Consider the following 16,177-nt stretch of genomic DNA (forward strand, 5'->3'; position numbering starts at 1 on the left):
CTTTAAGACTATGCTATCGTTACTACTGCTTAAAAAGTGTTCTAAACAGTAATAGAATATCTCCTATGTTTAAGTTGTCAGTGACTGAGAGCCGTGAACTAATTTGACTGGACTTTTTAAATTAAAACAAATATTTCGCAAATTCAAACATTACTGGGCGATAAAGACATGACTATAGTTATTTAAAGATGGCCGCCATGTTCACTAATCGTCAGCAAGCTGTTCTTTAGCAGACGGCTGAGGGGGTTGGACTGTAGCTAGAACTTGTAGTTCAGAGGTCAATTTTTTTAGCGTCGGCGCAATTGCTACTGAGGGTTACACGTGTGCTGTAAACATGGTGTCGGAGGAGGCTGGAGAAAAGCTGAACCAGGCTCAGGTGAGGCGGGTGTTCTGGCTTGTTAGGTGTGGTATCAGAGAAAATATTGTGTGTGCCTCCAACACCCCACAGAACTTTCTCGTGTTTTCTCAGGACTGATGGGATAGATTATATTGCGCGATGGCTACTTCTTGCTGATAGGACTGAGATTCTCCGTGATGGTGGTCGACCCGAAAATAAAAGTAGAACATAAGAAATAGGTCACTGAGCACTGGGAGTGAAATATTTGTACGTGGGAACGCTTTTATTTCAGTGATGGGGAACTCTTAAAATCCCCCAAGGCTCATGAATATTAATCCCACAGACTGTGACACATTTCATGCAATGGCACGTTTAAAACAATTTCGTTTGCCAAGACTAACGTAATTCTTGAGGAGTGTTTCCATATGTTTTCTCGACGCCTAGTTTCTGGTCCTGGCTTGACTTTAACAGTGTTTTCTGCAACTTGCGTATATTGAGTTATTAGGACTAACCTGAAAATGAAATCCGGTGACCTGGAGTGTGCTGTTAGTCTTACGTAGCTGCCAAGTTGTATGTGACATTTCGATGGTTTCAGTAATTGTAAATGATTGTCATTCGACTGTGAAACGTGTGACACTTATTCACAAGTAAATTAAAACGATCTTGTTAGATACTGGAAGCTGTGTATCGAGAACGTGTCATGTACAACTAGGAATGTGGGGTTCACCTGTGCTCCGAGTTCTAGATTTGAAGCTACTGCTTCAGGGATGTCATTTGGAGTATAACTTGATGAGGAAGAAATACAATCAAGTTGTAGGGAGTCTTCTTGAAATAAACTAACTTAGCTGACCTCTGTTCGGTGCGTCTTCGTTACGGGGTCCAAGAATTGGTGACGGGGACCCAGTCATCATCTGCAGCTGCCCAAGGTAGCTTTGGACCCTGTGAGTGGTTCAGCCAAGGAACGGCTTAGAGCTCGGGAAGACTTAAGTTGACCTGTCCCAGTGCTAGCGGGACCGTACCCGCTCTGGTATGGTTTGTGATTTTCTTTTCATGCGCGAAAGGCTGTAATTTGGAGGAAGTGCGAACCAGTCATCAGCAGTCACAAGGCTGGAGAGCGCAAGCACTTACTTTGTTATGCGCACGACTGGCTTTGAGAGACGTTGCAGACGTAAACGAGGGGAATGGAATACAGTGAGCACTCATTTCCTGTTGATGCTGTGCTGATTGGTATAATTTCACCAACGCACGTTGTGTAGGTGAACGCCATCATTGTTTGGGCACACAATCTGCATATGATGATGTGCTCACCGAAAAGTAAGGAGATTTCTGTTCAGAAGTAATAACTCTTTCCACTAGCTGAGTAATCTATATAAATTTATTTCCTAAACGTGGACGACGCTGTCAGTGCTCACTCTCCGACCGCAGCCAACTGCCAACAGCCCGAGAGAGAACGCTCACAGCATCTTAGAATGCCGAGTACAACTCGGCATTCCAGCATTACATCACAACATATCCTCTCCCTTTACAATCAACAAAATTTTTTTTTTAACCGAAAAAATGAATTTTCCTCCCTCTCATCATCTCAAAAGGCACTTTTCCTGTAGAACTATTACTAGTCGTACGATAAGCCCACACTAAATCACACCATTTTCCTTACACTTTCTTTTTTTTCTATAGCCATTTGAACTACACCTTTCACCATGCGGTTAGCCCTTTCCACCATACCATTGGCTTGGAGATTATACAACGAGGTGCGTATGATAAATCCCAATATATTCAAGATATTTAGTCATTTCCTCAGACACCAACTGGGTACCGTTGTCAGTTATCATTTTACATGGATATCCCTCCTCTTTGAAAATATCCTCTAGTGTCCTGATCGTACTTTGAGTAGTAATATCTTGCATGAACTTCACCATCAACCATTTGCTATGAACATCCATGATCACCAAAGCATATCTCAAATTGCAACTCACCTTTCCCATAGGTCCTATAAAATCCAAGCAAACCGTGTGCCTACCTGGATCACCTATAGCACCCATCACAGCTTGATCCCCTACTCTCAATCTTTTCTTCCCTTCATTGCAGTCACCACATCGTTCCACCCACTCAATCACATTCTGATCCATATCCGGCCACCAAAAATGTTCTCTCAGCCTTTTTTTAGTTAGTCTGACCCAAATGCCCCCCATGTGTGATCTTAAATAACACATATCTCAAATCTTCAGGTGGCACTATCTTATCGCCTCTTACTATAACTTTATTGCCACAGACCACCAACTCCTCTATCGCCTTCAAATACGACCTAACTGGAAATGGTACTGTACTCTCTCTCCTCACCCCCTTGATCATTAACTCCATGACCTGTTGTGAAACTGCATCTTTGTCCATACAGTCACACCACGTCTTTTCCTTCACTGCTCCCTGAACCCGTTCAACCACATCTACACTAGCAACCATATCCTCAACTTCACTTGCTTCAACCATATTCTTGTCTACTTCGTGCCATGGCAAAGGTGACCTTGACAACCCATCCGCTTGAACATTCCTCCACCCAGGGATATACTCTACTGTGTATTGGAATTCCTGCAAGCATGCTGCCAACCTAGCCAATCTTGCTGACACCTTCCCAGTTCTACCCGGTATCAAGACTCTCACTAGTGGCTTGTGATCTGTGCGAATTATTATCAGTGAACCCCAAACATATATCCTGAAATATTCCACACACCAAGCCGCTGCTAACGCTTCCCTTTCTATGACCGCATAGTTGCGTTCAGTGTGCGTCAACGCGAAGCAAACGCTACTGTCCTCTCTCCATCTCTATGCTTCTGTGTTAGTACAGCATCTATTCCCACCGCACTCGCATCCACCGTTATTATAGGTGTGCATTTAGTATTAAATGGAGCTAAAATCCCTGCAGAACACATCTCTTCCTTTATGTCTTCAAAAGCCCTCTGTTGTTCATCCATCCACTCAAACTTCTATCCCTTTCTTAACAATCTCTTCATACCCTCGGTTTTCTCTGCAAAAGTTTTGACATTTTGAATAGAATTCGATAAGGCCTAGAAAAGACCTCAATTGATCCTTATCTGAAAGACGTGGTGCCTTCCTTATTGCCTCTAAGTCTTGTTTTGGGCTCACTCCAGACGACGACAATGTGTACCCCAAATACTCCACTTCTTCAACACAATATGTGCATTTCTCTTTCTTAAGCGTTAGGCCGGCTTCAATTATCCGATCCAACACCCTTTTGAGTAATACAGTATGGTTTTCCATATTATCCGAAAAAATCAAAATGCCATCTTGAAAATACACGACGCCTTCGATCCCCTTCAAAATTCTGCCAATCATCCTTTGAAAAACTCCAGCAGCAGAGGCCAATCTAAAAGGCATTCTAGTAAACTGGAATAACCCTTCAGTCGTTATAAAAGCTGTAAGTTGTTTAGTCATCATGGAGCCTTATCTGGTGATATGCGCTTCTCAAATCTAACTTGGAGAAATACTTCCCCCCCCCCCGCCCCCCCCACCGCCCCCAAAAGCATCAAAATTGGCTCATTGATATTAGGAAGCAGAAAATTATCGATTTATTATATTCTGGTTCAGAGTGCGCAAGTCCACACAAAGTCTAAAGGTGCCATCCGATTTCTTGGTAACGACAATAGGAGAGATCCAACTTGACGTCTCTATTGATTCGATGATACCTCGATCCTCCATCTCCTTAAGCATCCTCTTAACTTCCAGTCTGGCTGCTAAAGGAACTCTCCTCACTTTATGTTGCACTGGAATTGCAGAGGGTTTAAGCCTTATACTGTGCACATAGCCCTTGAGTTCTCCTATATCCTCTGAAAATGCTGCACTCGCCCCTTCCAGTACCTGCCCTACGGTAATCTCATCCACTATCATAACTTTGCTAGGTGACCTGGGATTGATTATCAAGTGCAGATCATACTGATGTTTCCAACCCAATATTGGAGGTCCACTTTCAGCTACATAAACCTTTCCTTGTACGTAATGGTCTGGAAACTCAATCTTGGCTAACATATAGCCTATAATTTCTATTTTCTCCCCCTGATAACCTCCAGTATTAATATCCTTGGGAAGTAAACATACTTCGGGCCAATGCAGCCTAAACAAATCTTTGGGTACAATTGTATATAGAGATCCTGAATCTACCATCAATTGAACTTTTTTGTTCCTCACGTTAAACATAGCCTTTGGTCTGTTATATCTCCCTTTCTCCGCCATAGTATCCAACACACATAAGATCCGTTCTTTATTCACTTCCTCCTCCTCCTCCTCCATCATCATCAATTGTTGCAACTGTAGATCTACTATTTGACTTGCACATGCGTGCGAAGTGCCCTATTTGTCCACACCTTTTGCAATCTTTGCCCACTGCAAAACAATTTTTAGGGTCTGCAGTATGATAGCTACTGCCACACCTCGTGCACATTTTTTTCCATCTTCAAGTTAACATTGTTTCCTTTCCTATAAGCACCATTTTTCTTTTGGCTCACAAAATATCCCCTATCGGTGCTCAAACTTCCTTTCTTGACTTTATCTACATATGACACATTGTCATCAGTTTTTCGTTCCATCTCCTTCATACCTTGCTCTGACTGTTCCACCACCTTTGCAATCTCTAAAGCATCTTGTAGTGAAGGATTTTTATCTGCCCATAGTCTTTCTTGCGTCCTCTTATTTTTGCATTGGACTATCAATTGGTCACGTATCATCTCATCCCTCATATTCCCAAATTGACATTTTAATGACAGTTCTTGTAGTCTTGTAACAAATTGGTCAATAGTCTCCTCACTTCCCTACGGCTGGGTATAACATTTATACTGACACATCACTACATTCCTGTCCTTCACGAAATACTTCTCTAAACGTGCTTTGGCCTCTACATATACATCGGCCAGTGGCTGACCACCCTCACCAAGCGCCGTAGGCCAATATTTGAATATATGTTGACCTTCCTTGCCTAAGGTATACAATAGTAACACTTTCTTCCTAGCCGGACGGAACTCTCTTCCATCTAAAGCTTCAATATACTTTTCAAAGATCTCTACCCATTCTTCCCATTCAATCGGTGGAGTTCCTGGTTGTGGTAAGAACACCGGTGGGAGAATGACAGTCCCTTCCGTAATCACTCTTATCAATATGTAATATTGCTTCCAAATGCAGCTCGCACTTCTTTTATATCCATAAATCAAGACTTCACGTCTTCCCCACCGCACAAATACCGCACACATTTTGTTTTTTTTTCCTTCCTTCTCTTTTTTTTTTTTAGTATCCGGTATGAAAATAGTTTATTTAATAAAATTATATTTCAAAACACTTCCTCCCATTTCACTGTTCTTTTCATCAATATCTCGCTGGAATGACGTTGTCTCCATAGGACTTAATGTAAACCATCCCAAACAGCTAAGATGGCCGCTGAATTATTACCTTCAGTCCGATTTCAGAAGGAATTAGGCCTTGTTTCACTCAAAATGGCCACCTGTGTGTTTCTGCAGGGAGTTGGGCATGTTCACTCCCAGAATCCCTTGGTGCCAAGAAAATTCAATTTCAGCCTAAAATGCAGTTTGCCTGTGCTCAGTTCACCAAGGTAAGAGGTCTTTTAACCTGTCCAAATGCAGCCAAACTGAACTTTCCTGCATGCTTCCTCAAATTATGTCTTCCTTCCACTGCACACACAGGTTCTTTAACACTGACTGCGTCCACGCTTGAGTGCTCGGAGCTCGTCGCCAGTGTTCAGTTGTAATAACGCTTTCCACTAGCTGAATAATCTATATATATATTTATTTCCTAAGCGTGAACGACGCTATCAGTGCTCCCTCTCCAACCGCAGCCAACTGCCAACAACCCGAGAGAGAACGCTCACAGCATCTTAGAATGCTGAGTACAACTCTGCATTCCAGCATTACATCACAACAATTTCACAGGAACTTTCTACTGAATTTCAGTGACGTGCATACCAAAGCATGTCATTCTCCAGAAATGTCAGCATTTTTTATCACAGCATGAATAAAAAATTGTCAAGCTTACAGTCAAGAATTTTCGATTCTATTAAGGACACTGAGGCGAGGATTAGTGCTTCTCTTTCCTTACTTTGACTTTAAAAGCAGTGAAACGACCCTGGGCCGGAGAAATTGGGTTAAATACCAAGTTTATTTCCACTGTACAACTAGGAGGGAGACAACGCCAAACCGCCTCCGCCTCTTCCTCACTTACTTATGTCGCACACGACGCACAGCATAATCTGCATTCAACAGCGCGTGCGACAGAACCTTTACAAGAACATAACACATCGTCTTTCCTCAAAATAATAAATACAACATAACTATGCAGAAGATGATAACGATAACTTTAAAATAAACAAAAACAGAGAAAAAAATAAAAATTGAAGATTGGAACAATGTACAAAACTCATAGGAGGAAACAATGTTGCAGCTAAACATACATTAAAGCATATGCAAGACATATGGATAATTACTGTTTAACAAAATTATCAAATCTCTTAGGCATTCTTAACATTGACTTCTCCCTTACTTTTACTCCAACATCCAATGAAGAGTCTGTAACACCAGAACCGTTATCTACAGTAATTCCAGTGCAGTCACCTAAATTCAATAATTTTTCCCATCTGACACCCTCTGGAACCTTTAACTTTTCCATGATTCCACACATTCCCATCACTCAACAACAACAAGGTATGTTTGTACACTTTTCTCACCACTTCACAACTCGTACCCAATCTTCAACTTTATAATCATCTTGCACATCATCAATACCAACCTTCTTCCTCTCCACTCCTTTAGACAACAATGCCCTTGGTTTCCTACCCCTCATGGCTTCGAAAGGTGATTTCCCAGTCACGCAATGAGGAGTTGTGCGGTAAGACAAACTACGTCCTTCACTGCCTTCCGCCAGTTCATACCATTACTGATCGCTAATTGCAATCCCTCCTTCAACGTCCTGTTCCACCTCTCAATCCAAACCATTACTTTGTGGATAATAAACCGATGCCCTGATGTGCTCTGTCACATTTGTATAAAAACTCATTCATATAACTCAACACAAACTGCACACTATTGTCGGAAACTATCGTTTCAGGAACCCCTTCTGAATCAAACACATCCAATAAAAATGCCACCACAAACGCAGTGTTTACATTTTCCACAAATCTCACAGCAGGCCACCTGGAAAAAGAATTCACCACAACGAGAGCATAGTTAGGAATTTTTCCCAACACACTAAACGGACCCATAATATCAATAGCTATTTTTTTCCACGGACCATCAGATTTGTCAGACTCTACTGGGGCATTTTTAACAACTCTCTGAGACTTCTTGCTCCATGCACTTAACACACATTCTCTCACATGATGTTCCACGTCCCTATCTAGCCCGGGTCACCAGTAGTCAGATCTGACACGTCTTCCAATTGCACTCATACCAAGGTGACCCTCATGAGCCAATTTCAACATCCGTTCCCGCAAAACCGCAGGAACCACCAAAAGCTCCCCCCTGAGCATCACTCCATCCTTCACACACAACTCTACGCACACTTGACAGAAACACTCTGCGTCACACGAAGCACAACCTCTAGTTGGCCATCCTTGATGACAATAACCCAACACTTCTTGCAACACCACATCTTTTTGCACCTCGCACACCCACTCCTCATGCAAAATCCCACCCTCATTCACACTTCCCACATCTGCTCCAGCAATAGCTATGAGCTCATCGGGTTCAGGATCACTCATGTCATCTTGAACTGACTGCACCGGAAATCTGGACAGACAATCTGCTAACACATTCCTCTTTCCAGGAAAATACTCTAATTGGTAGTTGTATTCCAATATCCTTGCCACCCAACGAGCTATTCTATGCATAGCTCTTCCTGCCCCTTTAGTCGAAAACACTTCAATTTAAAGGACGATAATCAGTACGAATCACAAACTTCATTCCCCAAACATACTTGCAAAAATGATTTACGCCTCACCAACATGCCAATGCCCTCCTTTTCAATGGTGGAATAATTAATTTCAGACAAACTCAACTGTCTGGAAGCATACGCAATGGTCACTTCCTTACCATCTCTTTCTTTTTTTTTTTTTTTTTGTGTGCATTAACACTGCACCCAAACCCACTGAACTGGCATCATTAATAATAATGATGTTATCCTTGGTGTCAAAAGGCTTACGGGCTGGTGCTGTGGCAATCTGTTTATTCAACTAACAAAACTCTTTTTCACAACCATCACACCACAAAAATAGCGCTCTCATGCATAATAACTTCCTCATGTACTTAGTCTGGTCAGCGAACCTGGGAATGAACTTTGAGTAAATACTCTGCCAGACCCAAAAATGACCTCAATTGATCTTTGTTGACTGGAGAAGGCAAGTTTTCTATTGCTTCCACCAAATTAGATTTTGGAGAAATTCCATCTCTGTTTATGCAGTGACCCAAATACTCCACCCAAGGCACGCTCATCTTACAGTTTCCCAATTTAATCGTAAACCCATTCTCCTTCACAACTTCATTGTATGATCGTGCTCCATCTGATCCCCACCAAACACCAAAATAGCTTCCTGGAAATAAGTAACACAGGAGATATCTTTTAACAAATGATGCATCGCTCATTGAAACACTGATGATGCTGATGCCAAACCGAAAGGCAGGAATTTGAATCTGTATGTCCCTTCAGGTGTAATGAAGGATGTCAACGCACGTGACTCAGGATGCAACTCTATCAGTGATATGCAGATGATAAATCCAATGTGGAAAACACACTAGCCCCTTTCAGCATTGATAACATGTCTCCAATATTAGGTAGAGGATGTCTATCCACCCATATTGAAGCATTCAGATCACGAAGATCCACACACAAATGTATGTCCCCAGTGGCCTTCTTGGCGATTACCACCGGCACCAACCACTCAGACGCCTCATTTTCCTCAATCACATCCTGCTCACACAACCTAGATAATTCCTGTCGTAACTGTTCCCATATCACTAAAGGAACAGGACGAGGTTTGTGCGCCTTGGGTACTGCATGCTGTTTCAACACAATTTTATGCATAAAACCTTTCAATTTTCCTAACTCTTCACTAAATACTTGAGGAAATTCCTCCACAAAATTGGCCTTTTGAACCACATGTACACTGGACCTTGACCCCAACACTTGATCAGGGTGATTAAGATCAAGAATGATGCCAATATCTTTTTGTTGTGGCCACCCCAACAAATTAGTTCCTTCTTCCACAAAGTGCACCTTAGACATAATTGCCGTACCTTGGAATTCTAGTGAAGCTTCTATATATCCCACAAGCTCAATAGGTTTGTTTCCGTATGCTACTAACTGTACATCAGGTGGTTTGAAGTCATGCATAGGAAAATTTGGACATGTTTTCTTTTCCAATCAAAGTATATTTAGCTCCTGAGTCAGCCATCACCAGCATATCTACCCCATCAATCTTATCCACACAGTGCAGACCATTAGAACTCACACTACCTACATCCACCACTTGAAAAATAAATTGTTGTGTATCAATATCTTCACTATCACTTCCCACTGAATTGATTATTCCTTTACTCTTCCTCATGGTCACTTGCTTTCCCTTGCATACTCTCGCAAAATGTCCTTTAGATCTACATTTTCTGCACACTTGGCCGATAGCAGGACAGCACACATCAGTCGCAATGTGTCCCTTTAAGCCACATGTGTAACAGATTACACTTTTTTTTTTTCCCCATCCAATTTACAAGAAACTCCAATTTTGGTCCATCTTTTTAACCTTTGACCCTTCTGCGTTGACCGCACTCACAACTCCAGGCGCGGTGGATGGCTCCTTCAAACCCTCATTAGTTATTTCAAACCTTTTAATAATGTTTATTGCTCTTTGTAGCATCAGATCCTACGTATTCAGCAATTTCTCTTGAATTTTCTTTATCATTCACTTTCAAAACCAATTGGTCTCTTAACATTTCATCCTGAAAATGTCCATAATTACATGTAGCTGCCAAATTCCACAATCCTGCCACATAACTTTCAACAGATTATCCCGGTAACTGGCTCCTTTTTAAACATTTAAAACGCTCCACAACAACATTTTTATTTTTCCCAAAATTGGTGTTCAACTGTTCCTTGGCAATTTCGAATTAATCTGCATCCTGATCTTCCTCCACATAGGGATACGGTAAATGTTTCAAAATGCGTCTTCCTTCTGCTCCCAAACAGTGTTTCAACATAGCCAATTTCCCATCCACATCCAATACATATGCTTCAAATCCTTCTTTCCAGTCCTCCGAGGATGTGATTGGTTCTCCAGGCATGTTCAAGAAAAAACTAGGTGCTGTAAATCCTTCCATGAAGTCACACTCATGAATTAGATTTATTTTTTATTTTTTACTTAAACCATTTTAACCAACATTGACCCACCAGAGTCTGAAAGTCAAAGAAGAAAACAAAAATATAACCCAAATAAGGAAAACTTCCCTGTGTTGTGTTTTTTTTTTTTTTTTTTTTAACCCATCAGCAACTGTAAATCCCCTACAGAAAGCCTGTGCCTAAAAGTGTCTCCTGTTGCTTGGCAACAGACTCTGGCTCGAGGATCTTAGCCGTTGCTTGACAGTGTTGCTAAGCAACAAAACTAACACTGTGTCTAATGTTAAACTTTTATCCTTTTTACCACTTTTGAAATATTGCTCTTCGGAGCTCCTTAATTGAAATTTACTGCTCCCAGCATCGTATCGGACCGACACTCTTAACGTGATTTGCGTTTGTGTCAGCGTCACGTCTCAACCGGAAAACTCTGCTGCCTCTCCTCCCGGTCGCCACTACACCCTCGTCGCCAGTGAAACGACCCGGGGCTGGAGAAATTGGGTTAAATACCAAGTTTATTTCCAGGGTACAGCCGGGAGGGAGACAACGGCAAACTGCCACCACCTCCTCCTCACTTAGTTCTGTCGCATGCGACGCACAGCAGAATATGCATTCCCGTGCAACAGAATGTTTACAAGAACATCCAGTCAGAAACAATAAACTTTAAACTAGATCTTCCACGAGTCCACCATCTCCTCTAATCAAAGTCTTAGAAGCCATAGCGCCCCTCACTGAATGAACCCCAAAAATGGAGATATCAATTCCTGCTTCATTTAACCCACCTGGGCAGGCTAGCCGAAGTGACCGGGTGGAAAGATTTCTGCAAAGATATCAATAACTGAGCATTACAATCTCTTCTAAATTCACAGGTGCAATCTTCATAGGCCTTGATACATTTAACCACACACAATTTCTGATGATGTGGAAAAGCAGGATATCTAATACAAGTAGATGCAGTCTTTGTACGTCTTGATACAGTAAAGGAAACTCCAGAAGGAGTAAATACTCTACGTGCTAGATCCGAGGCTCTCATATCAGAAACACATCTACAGGATATCAAACATAACAACAGGGTCAATTTTGCAGACAGTGGTTTGGGATATAGATCCTCATTCGCTGGCCAAGATCTAAGAAACCATCCATGTCCCACAAAAAAGAATATTGTGGTTGAGGGGGGACATACCAACCTGCTACCCCTAAGTAACTTACACACCAGAGAATGGTTGCCAGCAGGTTTACCATCCAGCGGGGTGTGACCCTCCAAAATAGCTGATCGGAAACTATTAACAGTCCTATATGCCAGTCCTTCACCAGCCAATTCTGAAAGAAAATTCAGTCATATGTGTTCCTGCTCACAAAGAATCCACATTCCGTTTGTTACACCAACAATTCCCATTGTCGCCAGGCTGCCTCATACCATTTGTGAGCAGAGGGAGCCCAGGACTGGGACAAGAAAAACATTGCATCTTGCAAAACTCCTGGCACCTGCCATCTATCCCTGAAATTCTCTAAGCCGTGAGGGACAGTAGCCCCTGAATCATCAGCGGATGTGGTGGCCCCATTGGATCCGAGAGAAGATCTGGGAATGATAGTACTCACCGGCGGTGCACAAAACAGTGTCATCGCCACAGGAGACCAAGGTTGCGCTTTCCAACAAGGATTTATCAGTACCATCTCTGCTCTTTGATGCTGCACCTGAGATAGTACAGTTTGGATCATCGATACTGAAGGAATGCATCTGAAGCCGCTGCTTGAGGATTCGACATCCAAAGAATAAAAGAGCAGAAGTTGAGAATTCATTCACAACACAAAAATATCTATCTGACATGGGCCCCGACGAGAGTTCAGCTGCTCAAAGACTCATTGGTGAAGTTTCCAATCGCTGGAATCTTGCAGGAAGTGAGGATTCCAATCCGCGTTCATTGTTCTGGCCTGGAATATACTCCGTCATCATTGAAATTTGATGTGGAAGACCATGTCAAAATTCTTTGGCTATTTTTACTAGTACCCTGGACTTAGTCCCGCCAGGCGGTTGATATAACATACAGTGATACATTGTCCATTTTTTTTTTAACAAGCGGCAATAGCTGGCCCTGTGAGGTGCCAGAGTGTGAACTGCAAAGGGCCCCACCAGGAGGTGCAGACTAAGTTCCTCCAGGGACCAACAACCCCCTATTTCCACCTGGCCACACCTGGCACCCCAGCCCCACCAACTGGTGTCAGACTCTTATTACCTCTGGAACTGGTGCAAAGATCGCTTTGCCGCCCCATGCATCCATGTGATCTAGCCACCAGATCATTTCTGTCCTGGCCTCGTCCGACAGAGCTATTTTCTCCAAGTAGGATAACCCCTCGCGAACATGTAAGGTCTTCATCCTCTGAAGGGCCCTATAGTGAAGCAAACCAGGAAAAATGACCTGATTGACAATGACAACAACCCTACCAGGTGAGCTAGGATCCTCCAGGATATAGTTGGAGAGGTGAGCGCTCTCTTCAATTGTTTCTTGATAGAAGTCCTTTTCTTTAGAGGCAGAAGAAGTTGTGTCGAAACCTAGTTCATTTGAAAACAGAGGAACTCTAACTTCTGAACAGGGACTAGAATGGACTTGTCGGAATTGATAATGAACACCAGATCCTGTAGGAACTGGACCGTCTATGAGAGATGAAGAATGACTGTGTCTCTTGCTTGCATCATTACCAGGATGTCGTCCAAATATATGAGGAGACCCACCCCTCGTTCCCACAGAAACTGGTTGTGGTAACTTGGTGAAACACCAAGGGGCTGAAGACAGGCCGCACCGCATCGCTGCAAACTCGTACCAAAGGTGCTGCCATTGAAATTTGAGAAATCTCCGATGTGGCGGAAAGATTGGGACTGACAGCTAAGCATCCCTTAGTTCCAAACAGACCAACTAATCGTTCTCCTGCAACAGATCTCAAAGTAAATGAATGTCTTCGATTTTGAAGTGGCGATATACAATCCAAGAATTGAATTTTTGGAGATTTAAGATTAAACGGAAACATTTGTGTGTTTTTTTTTCTTCACTAGAAATATTGTACTGACAAAGCTTTGAGGGTACGGTATAGTGTGGACTATCACCATCTTTGTTACCAACGACTGAAGTTCTTAGTCAATGAAAATACTCTCTGTCCAGGAAAATTGAAGAGGAAGTGGATGAGAACTCTGATGTGGGATCGAATATAACTCCAATCTGAATCCCTGAACAGTCTGCAACACCCAAGGGTCATGAGTAATCAGTTCCCACTGGTGTCGAAACTACTGAATCCTTCCCCCAACCAAGGCCTCTGAAGCCGGACAAACACTCACCTGCGTAAGAAGTATCTGTATTGTTGCCACCTGGATATCCACCTCAATGGGCACATCCGTGCCCTCCTCTATTACCAGAAGGGTAGAATGAGGAAGATCCGGAGGGATAACCTGTGCCTCTAGGATAACTTCTGAAAGCCAGGTAGGTGCCGCAGCTAGGTGCTCAGCTTTGGAAGCATCCAGCCCTGGTAAAAAGGCCACAGTGAAATACCTTCTTTATGGATGTTTGTGCATGTTCCAGAGTTGCAAACATCGAAACATACTTCCCCAAATCCTTTACTAATTTGTCACCAAACAGACCATTCGTCATAGTTCCAGCCTCCTTGGAGTCCAGCTCCGACAAGTTAGGGTGAATGGGCATGAGAAATTACTATCTTCTTTCAGTATAGCACAGTTTGCATTGCCTAACAGGCAAATAGCTCATGGAGCCCATTTTAGGAGGTCACTGGGATCTAGTTTGGTATTGGAGTCTTTGGCCTGGACTACTAACTCCAAAATCTATGTAAGAGGCCCTGAAATGTCTAATAACATCCTGGCAACCGCCCCAAGCACTGTCCAGACCCTTTTCAGGGTCCTTTGCGAACTGTTTTATGAACAAAGCCATTTTTGGATCCAACTCTGGCGTGTCCGCCACCTTCCCCAGCAAAGATGGTCCGGTGAAGAGTGTTGCGTACTTAATGCTCATAACCTTTTAGTAGTTTGTCCTGCACACAGTGTGCTACCTCCACACACGGTATCCACTCAGTGGACCTAGGGTGAATTATGTTTTATGGTTCAAACAGATTTTTAGGTGGCACAGTAGGTTGGTCACAGGGATTATTGTGTCTTACATTTGCGTTTAGAGGGTGGATGGAGCGGCATCAGAGAATAAAGGTGAAGACACAGGGAACACATCTGTGATCTGGGGGTTAGCCCCTAAAGGATTCCCCATCACCCCTAAAGTTGATTCGTACCCATATTTACGATCCCGAAGGAAAGGGGTCGCGATTTTTGACAAAACCTCTGCCGATCTCAAAGCTGAGTTCGAAACTCTTCCACCTGATGGCTCTAGGGAGGGACACCTGCTTAATTATTCATCCTAGACAAGGATTCAGCTGAAGCACCCCCAAATTCTCTTCTTCCAAATCGTACAAGGGTTTGTGTAAGAGGCCTCAAAGCTTTGAGTAAAGCTTGGTTCACTGAATCCTGCCCTTGGTGTTTCAGCTAGGCGCCCTTCTATATGCCGGTCATATGGCACTTCAACATACTCTGTATATCCTTCCTCATCGGCATAGTACGCCATAATGCCTGGAATTCAGAACAATGAGGGAGGAAAGAGGTTAAGGGGAGGGAAATGAAGCCTTGTGTAGGTGAAAGACTTTTCAGAATAGAAATACCCCTTAAATGGTAAATCTGCCTTCATGTAGATATCAGTCATTTATCAGTTGTATTAATAAGAATGGAGGGAGCCACCTGCAAAACTCTCTAATGCAAGGCCCTTGATACTATTATTTACGCCCTGTCAGGTGTTCTTGGGGATTCTGGAGCCCTACACGGTTATGCCCGCATTGCAAGTTGATCGGGAACAAAGATAAACCTGTCTGACGCTCTGCGCGTGCACGAGCGCAAACAATGAAAGAGGACTGCGTCCTCACTCCAAGCGGCGCTCTGCCTCTATTCCCTGCTCCCACTTCACAACCGAAAACAAATAAACGGAGTTGCGCCAGTATCGGTATCCATAATGCCACCAGTTCACCTGACGTATTTACCAAACAAAATGCTTGAAAACACCACAAATAATGTAATAATGCAAAAACATTTAACTCGGCTGCAGCAGCAGCAAAGAAAGAGGAAAGACTAGAGAGTGATTGATATTTATCGGGGATTTGACACCTATGATTGGAGGAGGCGGTGGGCTCATGGGCTATTTAGTTTAAAGTTTACTCTTTCTGATTGCTCGTAAAGTCAAAGTAAATAAAGAGAAGCACTAGTCTGAAGCCTCTGGTCCTGACACAGAATTCCGATGATACGCCCACCAGATTTGACTCTGCCTCCGGTCCTCCCATAGAATTCTGGTGATACGCACACAATATTTTACTTAATGTCACTCCTCAATATTCTTGGTAACTACATACCGGTGA

General features: G+C 42.9%; 1 protein-coding gene across 1 annotated transcript in view; it reads left to right on the top strand.

Moving 5' to 3' along the window:
- Positions 1-258: 258 nt before the first annotated feature.
- The window catches only part of RSL1D1 (ribosomal L1 domain containing 1), a 185,522-nt gene continuing 169,603 nt past the window's right edge, over positions 259-16,177 (top strand). The window contains exon 1 of the mRNA XM_069210183.1: positions 259-376. Coding sequence (XP_069066284.1) covers positions 335-376 — 42 coding nt within the window. The 5' untranslated portion in view covers positions 259-334. The remainder of the gene's footprint in view (positions 377-16,177) is intronic.

The sequence above is a fragment of the Pleurodeles waltl genome, chromosome 10, assembly GCF_031143425.1.
Source record: "Pleurodeles waltl isolate 20211129_DDA chromosome 10, aPleWal1.hap1.20221129, whole genome shotgun sequence".
Classification (NCBI taxonomy): domain Eukaryota; kingdom Metazoa; phylum Chordata; class Amphibia; order Caudata; family Salamandridae; genus Pleurodeles; species Pleurodeles waltl.